The 16,468-nt window shown below is 36.9% G+C and overlaps 1 protein-coding gene across 23 annotated transcripts in view; it reads left to right on the plus strand.

The window, feature by feature from the left end:
* The window catches only part of ROBO2 (roundabout guidance receptor 2), a 1,407,887-nt gene that overhangs the window by 1,291,097 nt on the left and 100,322 nt on the right, over window positions 1-16,468 (plus strand). For all 23 annotated transcript variants that reach the window (XM_089330658.1, XM_089330657.1, XM_051859425.3 and 20 more), the window contains 3 exons: window positions 1,156-1,280; window positions 5,932-6,103; window positions 11,908-12,113. In XM_089330658.1, the coding sequence (XP_089186784.1) occupies window positions 1,156-1,280; window positions 5,932-6,103; window positions 11,908-12,113 (503 nt within the window). The remainder of the gene's footprint in view (window positions 1-1,155; window positions 1,281-5,931; window positions 6,104-11,907; window positions 12,114-16,468) is intronic.

Genomic DNA, 16,468 nt, shown 5'->3' on the forward strand with positions numbered 1-16,468 from the left:
GGTTTCACTTACCATCATCTTATATAGTTGTTGGCACAGTTTTCTGTAAGTTATCATTGTCTTCATGTTTGTTTGTTTCTTTTTTTAATTTTGAAGCCATTTTTAATACTTATTTATTTATTTGAGAGATGGAGCTATAGACATTGAGAGGGAGAGACAGAAAGAAAGGTCTTCCTTCTGTTGGTTCACTCCCCAAATGGCCGAAACAGCCGAAACTGCACCGATCCGAAGCCAGGAGCCAGGAGCTTCCTCCAGGTCTCCCATGTGGGAGCAGGGGCTTAAGGAATTGGGCCATCTTCTACTGCTTTCCCAGCCCATAGCAGAGAGCTGGATGGGAAGAGGAGCAGCTGGGACTAGAACCAGCATCCATACAGGATGCTGGCACTGCAGGCGGAGGATTTACCTATTGCGCCACGGTGCTGGCCCCTGTTTGTCTTATTTTCCATTAGATTGTGCACTACTTGATGGCAGTATGATAAAAGCTTTTCTTCCCTCTGTCTTTGGTGCCCAGTAGAACTTAGTAATTGTTCACTAATGCTTATCTATCTAAATGAAATACATTAAACTGAATTAGCCACTTAAATACATTTCTTGTTAGTTATTTTGTATGCTAAACCTCTCTTCAATTCTTCAATGTATTTAACCCTTCTCTTCTTGAATTCTAGAATATAAGCACTTCAAGAATAGAGTTCATATGTTATTCCTTCTGGTATCCTTGTACCTCAATATTTTGCAAATATTGCAAGAAAATCCATTTTGCCAATAGATTGATTTTAGACAAAGGAGAGTTTGTGTAAAGGAGTGATTTTATTTCTGTGTTTATTCAATAACCAGAACCAAATTAGGAAACCATGTTTTTACTTAGAAATGCTAGAATCATAATAAATCTTAATTTCCTATGCAAGCTTATAGGTCACAGGATTGCAAGGGACTATGCTTAAGATATGTCTGCTAATAAGTTTACTTGTTTCTCCACATTTGATAGAGTCTTCTTTCTCCATTTCTTTTGTGTTTTGGGAGATGTGTGAAAGTAAATCAAAAGCTGTAGCCTCTCTCTGGCCCTGAGCAATCCATTTAGTACCAGATTTCCTCTTTGATATCTTTTTCTTTGTCAACAGTTGATATTTACACACTTTCTTTCCTTTTAAATTATAGCTCCTCCACAATTTGTGGTTAGGCCAAGAGATCAGATTGTTGCTCAAGGTCGGACAGTGACATTTCCCTGTGAAACTAAAGGAAACCCACAGCCAGCTGTTTTTTGGCAGAAAGAAGGAAGCCAGGTGAGTGTGAGGCCTGTTTACTGACGTCTCTGCACTTCTCCTCTCTTTGGGGCTCCTTACGGTTTGCCTTGCTTCTGTTGTCATCAGTGTTAAATGTCTCTTCTTTGAAAAAAAAAATGAGAGAATTCTAAAACAAGCGGGTATCAGATGTTCCAGTACAGCATTCTTTATGTGCTAATGTTAACTTTACAAAATTCTGTGTCTTATATAAAATAGGTTCAAACCAGTGTAATGAAATTATTTTGAAAAGTCCAACCAGAACCTTTGTATCTATTTAAAATTCCTGAAAGTAAAGATAATTTTGCTTTTTTCCAGTGTGTTGCTTTGTATGATCAAGTGAGCTAATGTATATAAAATACTTATAATAATCCCTGGTTCCTGAAAAATAGTCAAAATCTATTTCCCTTAATTGACCTAGAATGTCAATCCCCACTCAGCATAAATGACTTTTAAAAAATCACTAATTTAGTCATGCTTCCACTTAAGAAGGGTATTTTTTCATTGTTGTTTTAGACAGGAGATAACACATTGTGTACCAGAAAGAGCCAACACCTGTCTTGTTTTTGCAAATGCTTTGGTTTGTCCTCACTAGTGCAATGATATCTCTCAATTTCTGCAAAAAGCTTGTTGAATATGTTACATTAGAACTTGGCTAAAACACGGACAGGTGCTTAGGTTTTGAGACAGTGAGTAGAATTTCCTCCTTAGTATAAATTGGAAATTATGCCCTTTGCCTAAGACTGTATCTGTGTGTTCCTGAGGAACCCATACTTTCGTTCTAGGCTCTGCAGAACTATTCCTGAGGATACATGTAGTTCAACAAGAACTCTACTTGTGTTCTCCCTCAGAACCTTTTGTTGTTAATCCATGTTCACTTTCAATGGAAGTCATCAAAAATTCCATGAAATCCAGAAACTATGTCAGAGCTGGAAAATATGTTAAGATACATTGAGAGAAGCTACTGATTAGCACTCACACATGTCTACCTCACTAGAGCAGCCTTAGAAAGTTTTGGTCCACCATCATATCTCATTGTGGGTTCCTGTACCATCCTCAAGTTAGCAGTTGGAACTCAGTCCTTTTTCCTTTCCACACTCCTCCTCACTGGAATCATTTCCTCTGTGCTATGGGAGAGATGAAGTTGGTGATTAGAATTTAAGGGAAGATGGCACCCACTTTGTCCAACATCAGACCTGTTCCAGACCATGTGTCCCAATTTTTTTTTATCATTTAGCAAGTATGAGATTTTTACTTAAAATTCCTTGACTTTTCAAGTAAAACTTCATCTGATATAAAAGCATCCATGACTCCAAAGTGAGTGTGAAATCACATTACATAAACACAACCCTGAAGAGGAATTTGAAAACCATTTTCTTCATATGACTCGCACAGTCTTTGTAGTTCTATTTACCTTTGCTGAAGCTCATTTTTCTTAATCTAAAACATGAAGTTAAAACCCCTTTCTTTTAAGTCATGGAGATTACACAAATAAGTTGGTTTATATGTACAAATGCTTTTCATATTATGTAGTTGAAGATGCTGTGATGTACCTGATAGTAAATATAATGATGTAAAACAGTTTGATTATTGCAAATTTATTCTTTAAATCCACCCATGTATTTAGTGAAAGCCATCATCATGTATCTTATTATGACATTTCCACATTGCATAGAGGGTATTGTATAAAATACATCTTGATCCTATAGTCCAATAAGCAGATGATATGCAAATGGGATACAGTATTTTAAAATGATTTTGAGAAAAATAATGATGAAGTAGCATTCCTTTTTTTCTGTTGACAAATTGGCATGCAATTCTACAGATACTGCTGCTCAGAGTTACACAAAGTTTCTATTTAGGTTTAGTTTGATTTAATTATAATATTATGTCTAATTTTCTTTTCTTCACCATTTCCTTCCCATCAGAGAGAGAGGGACAGAGAACAGACTGAGAACAAAAAAAGAACTGCTTGAACAAATTTTAAATTTTCAAATCATGAACCAGGATGTTAGGAAAATAAATTGGTCTTACTGTCTCCAGCATCCAATTTTTGTCGTGATCTATGACTTTCCAGCAGTAGAAAGAGTTAAAAGCCTAGACTTAATGGTCCATATTCCTCAATATGTGCTGATAATGCCAATTTGCACTAATAGGACAGCCAGGCACTTCAAGGCAAGAAGAGCTCTATGGAGTTCCTGGGTTTTGCTTGTAATCCATTTTCTTTGCCTATGTCATGCAAGCAGGGAATAAAGATGATGGGTTAACCTCAATCAAATGCCATTTTCCATGTCAACGAATCATTTAGAAGGTGGACTTATAATACATTGTAGAAAGGAAGAGATCCCAGGGAGAATTAAGCCCATCTGATGTATTAGTGCTATGTAAATTAGTATTCTAATGGCTAATTGTAGGAAAGTGCACACTTTGAGTTATTGTATCATTTTCAAGTGGCTTTAAAATTTAGACCCTTCTCTGTTAGATGGTTTATTTCAGTAATATATTTGAACTCCACAGGAGAATTAGCTTGTTCTCAAATTATGTTTCATATATAGGAAACGTCTACCCTTAGATAGGAATACAAATTTTAGAAGAGAGCAACAGCATTTTGAAATTATATTCCTGACAGACCAGCAAACATCACTCCTTTTGGAAGGAGTTTAATAACATGGTAATGTTTATGTAAAGTGGGCTTATAGTGTCACACTTGAATCTAATAAAGTGGACATCCATCATGTTGCAATAAAGAGAAGAGCTTCTAATTAAAGTAGGACATCATTTGCAGGATTAAAGTCATTTAGCGTAATTGAAAAGTGTTAATACCCTATTTTATCCTCTTCCATTGGTATTACTTCAAGGGTAAAAACATTTTAAGGTGAAAATGTGTCTTGTGCCTTTAATTGAATGTTATTACCTCCTGATTGCAACTTATTGAAACTGTTTAATTACAAACCTGGAAAATTAATTACTATATTGAGAAACATATCCCAGAGGGTTATAATGTTCTTTTTTGTAAGTAAATACAACATAAAAATTGATATGTCCTTATTTATAATCCAGCTTGAAAACATATCTCAATATGATTTATTATACCCAAATGTTTTTCTTAATTGAACACTAGTAAAGCAACAGAGGTCACCCTCAGTAATGTTACTGCTCTCATGTAAGAACATTTAAACGTTTGTAATTAGACAGTGTATACAACTTAATAGGAGATATATAGTAAGCTAATCTTCACAACACTATTACGAAATTGTTTAAATTCACAAGTATATTTTCAGAAACGTTCTGCAGCTTCTTTTTAGTTTCAGTGATTTGTAAAATCTTACTTAGATTGCAGTGTTTGTTCATTGCTCCCCTTCAGGCTGTTACAGACTGCAGAAACCTTATACCAGAGGTACTTTTGGCTAGCATTGTGTCAGTCTCAGTCACACACTTCTGAATATTTTTAGAAGTATTTAATTTAGAAGTATTTACTTAAATTTAATTGAATCCACCAAGTATTCAAAACTATTATCAGAAGTTGTATTTTGCATTTTAAAACATTAATTTTTGTTTACTTGAAAGGCAGAATTAGAGAGAGAGAGAGAGAGATCTTCCATCTACTGGTTCACTCCCCAAATGGCCACAATAACTGGGGCTGTGCCATACTGATACCTGGAGCCCAGTGCATTTTCTGGGTCTCACACATGGGTGCAGGGGCCCAAGCAGTTGGACCATCTTCCCCTGCTTTCCTGGGCACATTAACAGGGAGATGGATCAGAAGTGGAGCATCCAGGACTAGAACTGGCTGCAATATGAGATGCTAGCATTGTAGTTTGAGGCTTAACCAACTAAGCCACAATGCTAGCCCTTATATTTTGCATTCTTTACTACTTTGAAGCTTATAAAGCATGAATATAGGTAAAGCATCAGTCTGGAACATCTCAGTATCTTAGGAGATATCAGATAAGCATTATTCTATTTTTACAGAATTAGAAATCATATTCCAAAGATATTAATCATTTAGTAGAAAGTCCAGGAGAATAAATTGTTGAGGTAAATACCTAGACTATTTTTTAAAGTCTTGAGACAAACACACACATACATACACGCACACACACACACACACAGAGAGAGAGAGAGAGAGAGAGAGAGATGCCATTTACTGTCTTTCTCACGAATTACTTCAGTCAAGAGCTGCCTGGACCTCAAGCTGGGAGCTGGGAACTGAACGCAGGTGTTCAGCACCCAGCTTCTGGAGCATCACCTACTGCCTCCTGTGGTCTGCATTTGTGGAAAACAGGATTTGGGATCCAGAGTCTTGAACTGAACGCAACCACTCTGATGTGGGACTTGAGCATTTGAAACAGTGTCTTAACTGCTAGGCCAAACACAGAACCCAAATATAGAGAGTATTTTTCAGAATACAGGTGATTATCCCTTCAACTATAGCATGCAAACTTCTTGGAACATACTATTTTCCTATGATATGGGAAAAAAAAAATTCCCAGTGAAATCCAGTGGGTGTCATTTAGTTGTTTCAGTACTATGCATTTTTAAACACATGTACTTTCTTTTTTCTAGTGATTGTCTATTAATGTTAATAGTTGCTGCTCGCATTATTTTCCTTTAAGTAAGAACAGAATATTGATGAGACTCTTTGTTTCCATAGAACCTACTTTTCCCAAACCAACCCCAGCAGCCCAACAGTAGATGTTCAGTGTCGCCAACTGGAGACCTCACCATTACCAACATTCAGCGTTCAGATGCAGGTTACTACATATGCCAGGCCTTAACTGTGGCAGGAAGCATTTTAGCAAAGGCACAACTGGAAGTTACTGATGGTAAGATATTATTGTTACTAAATTTGTCTTATAAAAATTTTGACTCTAATTTCATGATGCATATTGACCATATGGATTTTCTGATTTGTTTATTCACTTAGCTCAGTGTTTGTCTACTGAGTTTGAATCAAGGAAAGGTAAAAATTTTCTAATGGTTTCTGATTTTCCTAATTTAATTTCATTGTTTTCCCAAAGAAAAACATCAAAGGCTTTCAATTTTATTCTTAAAAAAATATAGGAATGCACTATCTTAAAGAAATGATATCATACTTGGACCAGTGTTGTGGCATAGTGAGTTACGCCACCCGGTCTACAGTGCAGGCATCCCACATGTGTGCTGTTTCAGGTCCTGGATGCTGTACTTCTGATACAGCTCTGCCATTGTGGCCATTTGGGGAATGAACCCAAAGATGGAAGATCTCTCTCTCACTCTCTCTCTCTCTTTCTCTAACTCTGCCTTTCAAATAAATAAATCTTACAAAGAAGGAAAAAATGACATGACATTTACTGGTGTTTAGAACGGTAATCTATGTATTTTTATTTAAACTTATACTGACATGATTTCTTCTAATACATATTAATAATCTTACTTCACTAGAGGAGGAGTTATTAAAATTAATATTATCAGTGAAACAGAGATGAATTTTAGTTAGCTAATCACATTATGACATTCTTATGACTTTAATTATACATTCACTAAGTTAAATTAATTAAATGCCTTCCAAAGTGCCAATGGATGCCAAAATTACTGTTTTTTTATTTGCACATATGTCCTTGGAATCTCAACTGAGGCACCTACATTCATGGATTGAAAAGTTGAAAAGGATGTAGGGCTGTGCATAGCCTGCTTTTTAACAGCAGCTTATTTGTTACAACTAACAACTTGGGAGTTTTGGTATTTCATGAACATCTGAGCATAAGGTTGATCACTTTCTGTGATGTCTTAAATTGAACGTGCTTTCTTGCTCTCCTATATTCATGAGGAGTGTTGGTTTTGTTCTTCCCTCTACGTCCCCCAGTGCTGGCTTCTGAGATATCAGAGCCTTAGTCGGTGGTCTCTCTGATTCTTTTCTGCCTGTGCTGGTGAAATATGATGTGCTTTCATGCAGTTCAAATTTACATGTAGATTAAAAGGTCATTTAAAATTAGTAGAAAGGCAGTACTTTTTAATATCTGTTCATGATAAAGCCTGATTCAGCACCATGTCAAGAATAGGAATAAATAGAAGAGACAAACATTGGCTGTGGGGATAGTGAGTCGTTGACAGCTGCACCTGCTGGTGCTGCAGAGACTTACAGCTAGGGAACTGAAAGGAGAAGTCAGGTTCAAGGGTAGCAGTGATGAGAAATTCTTCTTTAGATGGACAAGATCTTTGATCTATCATACCTGCATAGTTCTTTAAAGAATAAAAGGTAATTTTTAAAATCTTTTTAAAGTTCTCTTTTTTATCTCTTTAAAGTTCTATATATTCCTCTATCAGCAAAAATCCACAGATACGTCTGCATGGAAAGTAAGATATTCTGGACAAAGTCCAAGTTTTATTCTGTATTAGTCTGAAACATTACAAATATAATGCTTAAGATATCTACTGTCATCTGGCTCCTTATATTATTTTATAGAAAATAAACCCTGAAGTCCTTCTAAGTGAAGAAATTGTTTTTTGAAAAGACAAACTGTGGCTGGCACCGTGGCTCACTAAGCTAATCCTCCACCTGCGGCACCGGCACTCCAGGTTCTAGTCCCCATTGGGGCGCCAGATTCTGTCCCGGTTGCTCCTCTTCCAGTCCAGCTCTCTGCTGTGGCTTGGGAAGGCAGTGAAGGATGGCCCAAGTGCTTGGGCCCTGCACCCGCATGGGAGACCAAGAAGAAGCACCTGGCTCTTAGCTTTGCATTGGTTTAGCGCGCTGGCCGTGGCGGCCATTTTGGGGGTGAACCAACGGAAGGAAGACCTTTCTCTCTGTCTGTCTTTCTCACTGTCTAACTCTGCCTGTCAATAAATAAATAAATAAATAAAAAGACAAACTGCTTGTAGAAAGCAAACAGTTGAATTACAAGAAGCAGTTTATGTGACTGATATGATTCATGAAACAGGTAGATATGCAGAAGTATGTCCAATGCAATGAAAAGGAGAACATTTGAAAACTTAGTTGGGAAAGTATCACAAACAGTAGGCTTTATGGCTTTTCTGAGGTCCAAATTAAAAGAGAGATGATCAGGTTTAAATTTTCTGATGACTGTGATGGCTCTGAACATTTTGTTACAACAGACTAAAATATTCATTCCTACATTGATTTGTATTTAAGTAACCATCACAGAGTCTAGATACTTTTGTAGAAAACATTCACATGTGTAGGAGTGAAATGGACATTTTTTGATATGATTGTTTTTAGTCCATGTTTATAATCCTGTGGAACTGTGGACTTCCCACTTGTTACTTGCTGAATATTATGGTTAATGGTAAATTAAACCTGTGACTGTAAAGTGGATTAAAATTATGTCTTTGGAAAAGCTAATGAAAGGAAGAGAGGGAAGGGAGAAGAGGGTATTGAGGGAAAGGGGTAAGGAGGGAAGTGTGGTTGTCTTCTTGGAACTGTACCTATAGAATGCATGAAATCTTTACTTATAGTAATAAAAAAAGACAAAAAAACATATGGTGGAAATTAGAGTTGTTGATTTTTACAGTAAAGAAATCCAGCTTCAAGACCCTAAATACACACACACACACAAATAACTCTAAATGTTACACTGCCACATTAGATGTTGACTTCAGGTTCTATTCAGACTAGTCATTTTGATTTTTAGGCTTATTAATTATTTAATAAAATGAGAGCCATTATTTTCATTTTGAACATATTTTTGGTATGATTCAGAATAATCCCAGCCAACTGAAATTCCATTGTAGAATGCAAGCATATGCCATTTTCAGAGAAACAAGTGATTATTCCATCTACAGCAATGTTTCTGTTCCATTTTTGCACTGAGACTCGTTTTCTGGAAATATTTTTAATTCAAGTGTTCATATAAGATTGCTAGTGATGATGAGAGGTGCTATGTTGAGTGATAATTTTACTGATTATAGACTGAGCTAAGATATTTCAAATGTACTTTAGTTTCAAAATACTCTAAAAGACCTCATTAATTCATGGGCACTGTTCTTCGTTTCTTCTTTTTTTCGTCAGCTTTATCATTTTTTCTCCAAAAATTAGGAAATTACATTGAGAATTCTGTGAGAAGAACCAATAGAATCTAAAAGGACAGAGGAGGTGAAATGTATTTATATTGACAATAAATGTCATGGCGTGATCATATACGAACAGTTTATTGAAGATTTATAATGCATATTTAGAGAAGATCATGGAGTTGTTCACAGATCACTGGAAACCCTAAACGTTCATTTAACCTTTGGCCTTAGTGTCAGGGAAACATGTGGTCATCTTTCACCCATCACATCCTTGAAACTGAAAATTCCTTCTGGCCAGGAGGTTTTCAATTACTTTATTGATCAAATTCATTCCAAAGATGATGAGCTACTACTCCTTTGGACAATAAAACAGAGAAGAAAAAACTAATTCGACAACCTTTGGCTTCATCTAATGATTTCAGTGATATGACAATAAAAAACAGTTATAAGAACTTACGTGAATCTGTATACCTATTTCATTTGAAACAAAGAAGAAACATCATTTAAGATAATGCAGACCAGTATTCCCACTAAATTGAAAAAAAAAATCATAACATTTTGTGCAGTGGTCTTTTTTTGACCCAAAAGGAATTAAATGCCATAAAACTTAGAGAGTTTGCCCAATTATTGCCAGATGTGTCAGAATTCCTATACTATCATGCTTCCACATTCTTTTAAGAGTATTTTACTTCGAAAGTGAAGAATGTTACCAAAAAATTGGTGAAATTAATAGCTCCTTTTGTTTTGGAAATAAACATTTTTTTAAAGTTTTCCTTAGAGTTTTAGAATGATGTCATAGGTTTAGAGAGATTGAAGTTCACAATATCATGATACATGGAGGTCCTATGTTGTAACTTCTAATTAAAATTCAAAAGCTTTCTCATAGAAGGCTCTGAAAAGCCTGATTAATTTTAATGTTGTGTTTCCCAAAACTGTGAATGCTGATAAAGCTGGTATGTATAGATTGGGAAATAGATCACTGTATAAACTGGGGTTTACAGAAGCTCATGACCAAACAAAAAGAGCATTAGGCCAAGTGACTTTTTAGATTATGTAGATTGTAATACAAGATGACCTTTTCAGAAAAGAGTATTCTTTTTTTTTTTTTTTTTTTGACAGGCAGAGTGGACAGTGAGAGAGAGAGACAGAGAGAAAGGTCTTCCTTTGCCATTGGTTCACCCTCCAATGGCTGCCGTGGCCAGCCCTCTGCGGCTGGCACACCGCGCTGATCCGATGGCAGGAGCCAGGTACTCTCCTGGTCTCCCATGGGGTGCAGGGCCCAAGCACTTGGGCCATCCTCCACTGCACTCCCTGGCCACAGCAGAGAGCTGGCCTGGAAAAGGGGCAACCGGGACAGAATCCAGCACCCCGACCGGGACTAGAACCCCGTGTGCCAGCGCCGCAAGGCGGAGGATTAGCCTAGTGGGCCACGGTGCCGGCTATTCTTATCACAATTATTTAACAGTAATTAAAAACCATTGTATGTGTTTTCCTTTCTGAGAAATATATATGCTTTTATGTGTTACACATTATATTATTTGTGTAATATATTAACTACGCATGCATATAGTAAATGGCATATTTTGGATAATTAACCAAGGTCTGTGATGAATTTTATAGAATACTTTCTAAGATAATCTTCCTTGGACCTGGATATGTAAATTTCATTCTCAGATGGTCTTTTAATGAGTTCTAGATGAAGTCTCACCTCCAACTTACTCCATATTTCTGTCAACCTTTTTTAATTATGCTGTACATTCTGGTGTGCTTCTTAAATCATTATTAAATATTTCTGAAGGTACTGAAGATACTGTTACAAAACAGTATTTCATAAACAAAGAGCACACTGAACCAAAAGCTTATGAAATTATGGAAATATTACCCAGATGACCACAGGAATGAATATATAGGTAAACAAAGAGTTTGCATGTAAAATCTATTTTTGTCATACTATAAACACTGGCTAACTGGACTGCTTTTCTTTATCAGTTATAGGCACTTGTTAGATCCACATATTCAAGTGATATGACTGTAATTTGAAAACTCAATATCACGAGTTTAGAAATAAATTCTTCATTATCTAGTTTGTTAACATCAACAGAAATAGTTTAGATTGTATAAACACAGCACATAACTGGTGTTGTGAAGGGTGAAATTGTGTATTGTATATATATTTATAATAAAAGTAAAAGTGAAAGTTGAGTCTATGCATATGATGCTGCACAGGCTTTCACAAATATGCACATGAAAGAAAATGAGCATTTTATGACAGTCTGCCGTAAGTTATCTGTATTTTAGTTTCCATTTTAATAAAGTTAAGCTTTTAATATGATTATTTTCCAAAAATGTTAGAATTTATGCCAATATCATTTTAATTATCAGTAATACAGAATAAGCAATAAACAACAATATGGCCTTAGATAGTGTATACAGATGATGTGTAGTGTGAGTAAATGATTGATATCATATCATATGATCATATCAGTATATGATAGGCACAGAATATGCAGGGATAAGTTGTAAGTAGTATGTGTGTGGGTTTTACCTTACTTTCAGTTTCATATCTCAAAGCTACTGGATTTCACAGAAGTTAAAATATCCTGAAAATATCTTTGTCCTTTAGTTTTGACAGATCGACCTCCACCCATAATTCTACAAGGCCCAGCCAATCAGACACTAGCAGTAGATGGTACAGCATTACTGAAATGTAAAGCCACTGGTGATCCTCTTCCTGTAATTAGCTGGTTAAAGGAGGGATTCACTTTTCTGGGTAGAGATCCAAGAGCGACCATACAAGAGCAAGGAACACTGCAGATTAAGAATTTACGGGTAAGTAATATACAGTTTCTATTTGGGTCTTCATCTCAACCTAAGTATTACCCTAGGGAAAAACTGGGGTGAATTGAAAATCTTACATTCCAGCATGATTGCTATACATTTTATACCAGGAAATATTTTTCATAGTTTTGAAATTAGAGGGAAGGTCATTGGACTTAGGTAACTCATAAATCCATGACAGACCTGGAAACTTCCTACTCCTGCATCTACTCCATATGTAACAGCCAATGAAACCAGCAGTCTCCAATACATGAAGTTATAATAGTAACAGGGTGTTTAAGATAATTTAAAAGTGTCAAATGTTTCCAATTTATTCTCATTAACAAAGAGTGTAGGAAAATATCAGTAAATTGGCTTGGCCAAGCATTTTTGTGAAAAAAATAAATAAGAGATGAGCCTGAGTATACAGGAGACAGTTTTGCCTTGTCGGTGGAAAAACTTAGATTTTAGATTAAATTGCAATGGAGTTTAAATTTCAATCTGGGCCGGCGCCGCGGCTCCCTAGGCTAATCCTCCACCTTGCGGCGCTGGCACACCGGGTTCTAGTCCCGGTCGGGGTGCTGGATTCTGTCCCGGTTGCTCCTTTTCCAGGCCAGCTCTCTGCTGTGGCCAGGGAGTGCAGTGGAGAATGGCCCAAGTGCTTGGGCCCTGCACCCCATGGGAGACCAGGAAAAGCACCTGGCTCCTGCCTTCAGATCAGCGCTGTGCACCGGCCATGGCAGCGGCCATTGTAGGGTGAACCAATGGCAAAAAGAAAACCTTTCTCTCTGTCTCTCTCTCTCACTGTCCACTCTGCCTGTCAAAAAAAAAAAAAAAAAAAAAAAAAAAAAAAAAAAAATTCAATCTGTAAACAAGAACAAGCCATGAGTTTTCTTTTAACTGAAATTTACATGATAATGACTATTCCTGGAAGCTTAACCAGTTGGACATGGCTCAGGAGCCATGCAAAATAAAATGTCTACTTCTGAATATTGTATTAGTTATGTATACACTATGTAACAATGTTAGCGAAAATATAACAAGTTAAAGCAACATCCATTGTCTCAGATTTTCTGTGAGCTGGAAGCCTGTGTGCGACTCGGTGGTTCTTCTCACTAGCAGCAACCAGGTGGCCCTTAGGGTGTGGCCTTATCTGGAGATTGGCTGGTGATTGATTGCTTCCAGGCAACAGGAGTGTCACAGCATTCATTTCATTTGGCTACTGAACTAACAGCGTCAGCTTTTTGAGGACTGTTTCCTGGAGGCTGTCTTTAGTCCTTTTCCATGTGGTTCTTCACTAAACTATTGGCTGCTTTCTCAAGTCAGAACAAAGTGTCTTCCAGCAAGGTGGGCATTACAGTGCTGTGTAACAAACATACAAATGTGACAACCTGACACTCAGAAAACATTCCGTTCACCAGCTGCCAATCAACATGTCACATTCACGTTTGAGGTGGATTCCATGAAGTGTAAATGCTAGGACTAGGTGAACATGAGGACAGCTTGCCCTCTATTTGTTTCTTCTTTCTTTTTTTTTTTTAATATTTATTTATTTATTTGAAAGGCAGAGTTACAGAGAGGCAGAGGCAGAGAGAGAGAGGGAGAGAAAGAGAGAGGTCTTCCATCCGTTGGTTCACTCCCCAGTTGGCCACAATGGCCAATCCAAAGCCAGGAGCCTGGAGCTTCTTCTGGATCTCCCACATAGGTGCAGGGGCTCAAGGACTTTGGCCATCTTCCACTGCTTTCCCAGGCCATCACAGAGAGCTGAATCAGAAGTTGAGCAGCCGGGACTCAAACCAGTGCCCATATGGTATGCCAGCACTGCAGGTGGTGGCTTTACCTGCTGTGCCACAGCACTGGGCCCTATTTGTTTTTTCAACTCATTTAACTAAGGATGGCAAATCTCCCTATCTCCCAACCTCAGACATCAAATGCTATAATAAAGCAGGAGAGTATATTAATGAGATCATAAGTCTGGGCATCCAAGCCATAACTAAGGCAGCTGATGTCATAGTGTATGAAGAAAAATTTATTGAAAATTACTCTGTGCAAGAACCCTATTGGAATCTGGTGTCCAGGTAGAAATTGGGGACTAAGATGAAGCAAATCAACATAAAATAGTATTGTTTAATTTTCTCATTCAGAAGCCACAGAGGAAAGTAAAAATATTTTATGACATTTTCGAATGATCAAAATTTGGAGAGTTCTTCTCTTAGGAGGAATATATTTGCAATTACATGTTAATCTGGTTGTTTATTTCATACAGTTACATATGCCAAAAAGAAAAATGCTTCCATTTTTGCAGCCACTCACACACACATATATAGTAATAAATGCTTCATTTATTATAACATACATAATTTAACTTTAATTTTGAGACACAAGTATTTACTATTGCTCCAAGTAGAAAAAAACAAGATGCCAAGTTCAATTAAAAGAAAAATATACTGCTGTGCTGAGCCTGTCATTTTATTGATTGTAAATTAATTGTTAGCCTTCTTTGAACAAAATGGAAGTTATTAAAACATTCACGCCAACTGTCTTTGTGTAAATACTGTACCCTCTCTCTCTCTCTCTGGGCTGAAGGCAGACATGGGCCATGCAGGTTAATGTGTTTTCTCTGTGTTGTAGAGTTAAAGGGTGTACTTGAATAGTCAAGATCTCTAGTAGTGTTGGAAAGAAGCAATCGAACATGGGTACTTGTTGATGTCTAAGAAACTTCGAGCCCTGTGACAGGCTTCTGAGTGGTCTCTGTAATATGCCAGCCCCTGGGGGCCTTTCTGCCACCAACAGCATGAGCAAAATAGCAGATGACAGAGTGTGCCAGACATTGATCTCTTTTTATACCATTAGTTTTGGACGAAAGGGAAAGATGGCGAGGCATTGGGACCCAGAAGAGACATTCTTTAAAGCCAAAGAGATGAAAAGGAATGTGGTAATAATGACAGTGATACGACAGTGCATTTGAACAGTGATATTTAGACTCTTAATACCACTTTTGGTGAAGTCCAAAATGAAAATGTTGTTCTTTTTCTGTAAGAGGATTGTCTCCAATGGGAGATAAAAATGGATTTTCCAGCAATCACTCATACAGCCAAGAGAGATTTTCTGAAGGTCGCATTCCTTTGTGTCCCACTATTTCTTTTTCAGTGTTTAATGCAAGGGGAAAAAAAAATAACTTGATGTATATACTGTGTTCTCATAGTCCAGCTAATTGGTAACTGAATCTGTATCTTATGAGACGTGGAATATTGCAATACTCATTAAAACACACCTACCACCGCTAATGTCAGACTTGTATCTCCATACAATGACAAGGAGATGCAGTTAAGAAGCATTACCTACCCACTCTTCTTTTAGCGTTTGCATGTAATAACAAGTGCTACATTTTAGTTCAACAGCTATAATAAAATGCAAATTCTTTTACTCTTTTGAGGACCGTATTCAAATGAACATCCCATTAGAATCCAACCTGGGCTCATTATATTTAGTTTGTGAGTGATGCTTCTTAAATGCAAAGATTTTTAATGACTATAATGTGTGCACAGCCGCATTTGAAAGAATGGCTTTTTCTACAATAGCCATTCCCATCTTCCCTCTGTGAAATAGAAGACAATTGTGCCAAGATAAAATGGCCAAGAATGATGGGCCTGAGCCATTTGAGACTTAAGGTAAAATACATAATGACATTAAAATCAATTAAAATGGTGGAAAGGCAGTAACATCTGAGCACAAATAATTTACCTGAGAATCAATTGTGAAAGCAGGAGTCGTCGATGCACTTACGTTTTGAACGGAGCAGATAGAATCTTCCGTGAACTCCCATATTTCACTAACAATTAGACTCATGTACATCACAGAATTTTAATTCTATATCTTCTCCCTTTGTCTTTTTTTTTGCTGATCATTGTCTCCTCCCTGTCTCACTTTGCCTTCGCCCCTAAATTAATGTGATGAATAGTCTGCTGTGTGTGAGATTTTGGGGGTTGTATCTTTTACTCACCTTGGGGCTTTTTTTTTAACTTTTATTTAATGAATATAAATTTCCAAAGTACAGCTTATGGATTACAATGGCTTCCCCCCCCATAACGTCCCTCCCACCTGCAACCCTCCCCTTTCCCACTCCCTCTCCCCTTCCATTCACATCATGATTCATTTTCGATTCTCTTTATATACAGAAGATCAGTTTAGCATACATTTAAGTAAAGATTTCAACAGTTTGCTCCCACACAGAAACATAAAGTGAAAAATACTCTTTGAGTACTATCCAGGTCTAATCATGAAAGTTTTTGCCTTTGATATTTGCAAAATAGTACTGTTAATGGTATTATCAACTCTAAAAGGTTTTGCCACATTTCACTGAATAA

This window comes from Oryctolagus cuniculus, chromosome 4, assembly GCF_051225735.1.
Source record: "Oryctolagus cuniculus isolate XC-2025 breed Fujian yellow rabbit chromosome 4, ASM5122573v1, whole genome shotgun sequence".
Taxonomy (NCBI): domain Eukaryota; kingdom Metazoa; phylum Chordata; class Mammalia; order Lagomorpha; family Leporidae; genus Oryctolagus; species Oryctolagus cuniculus.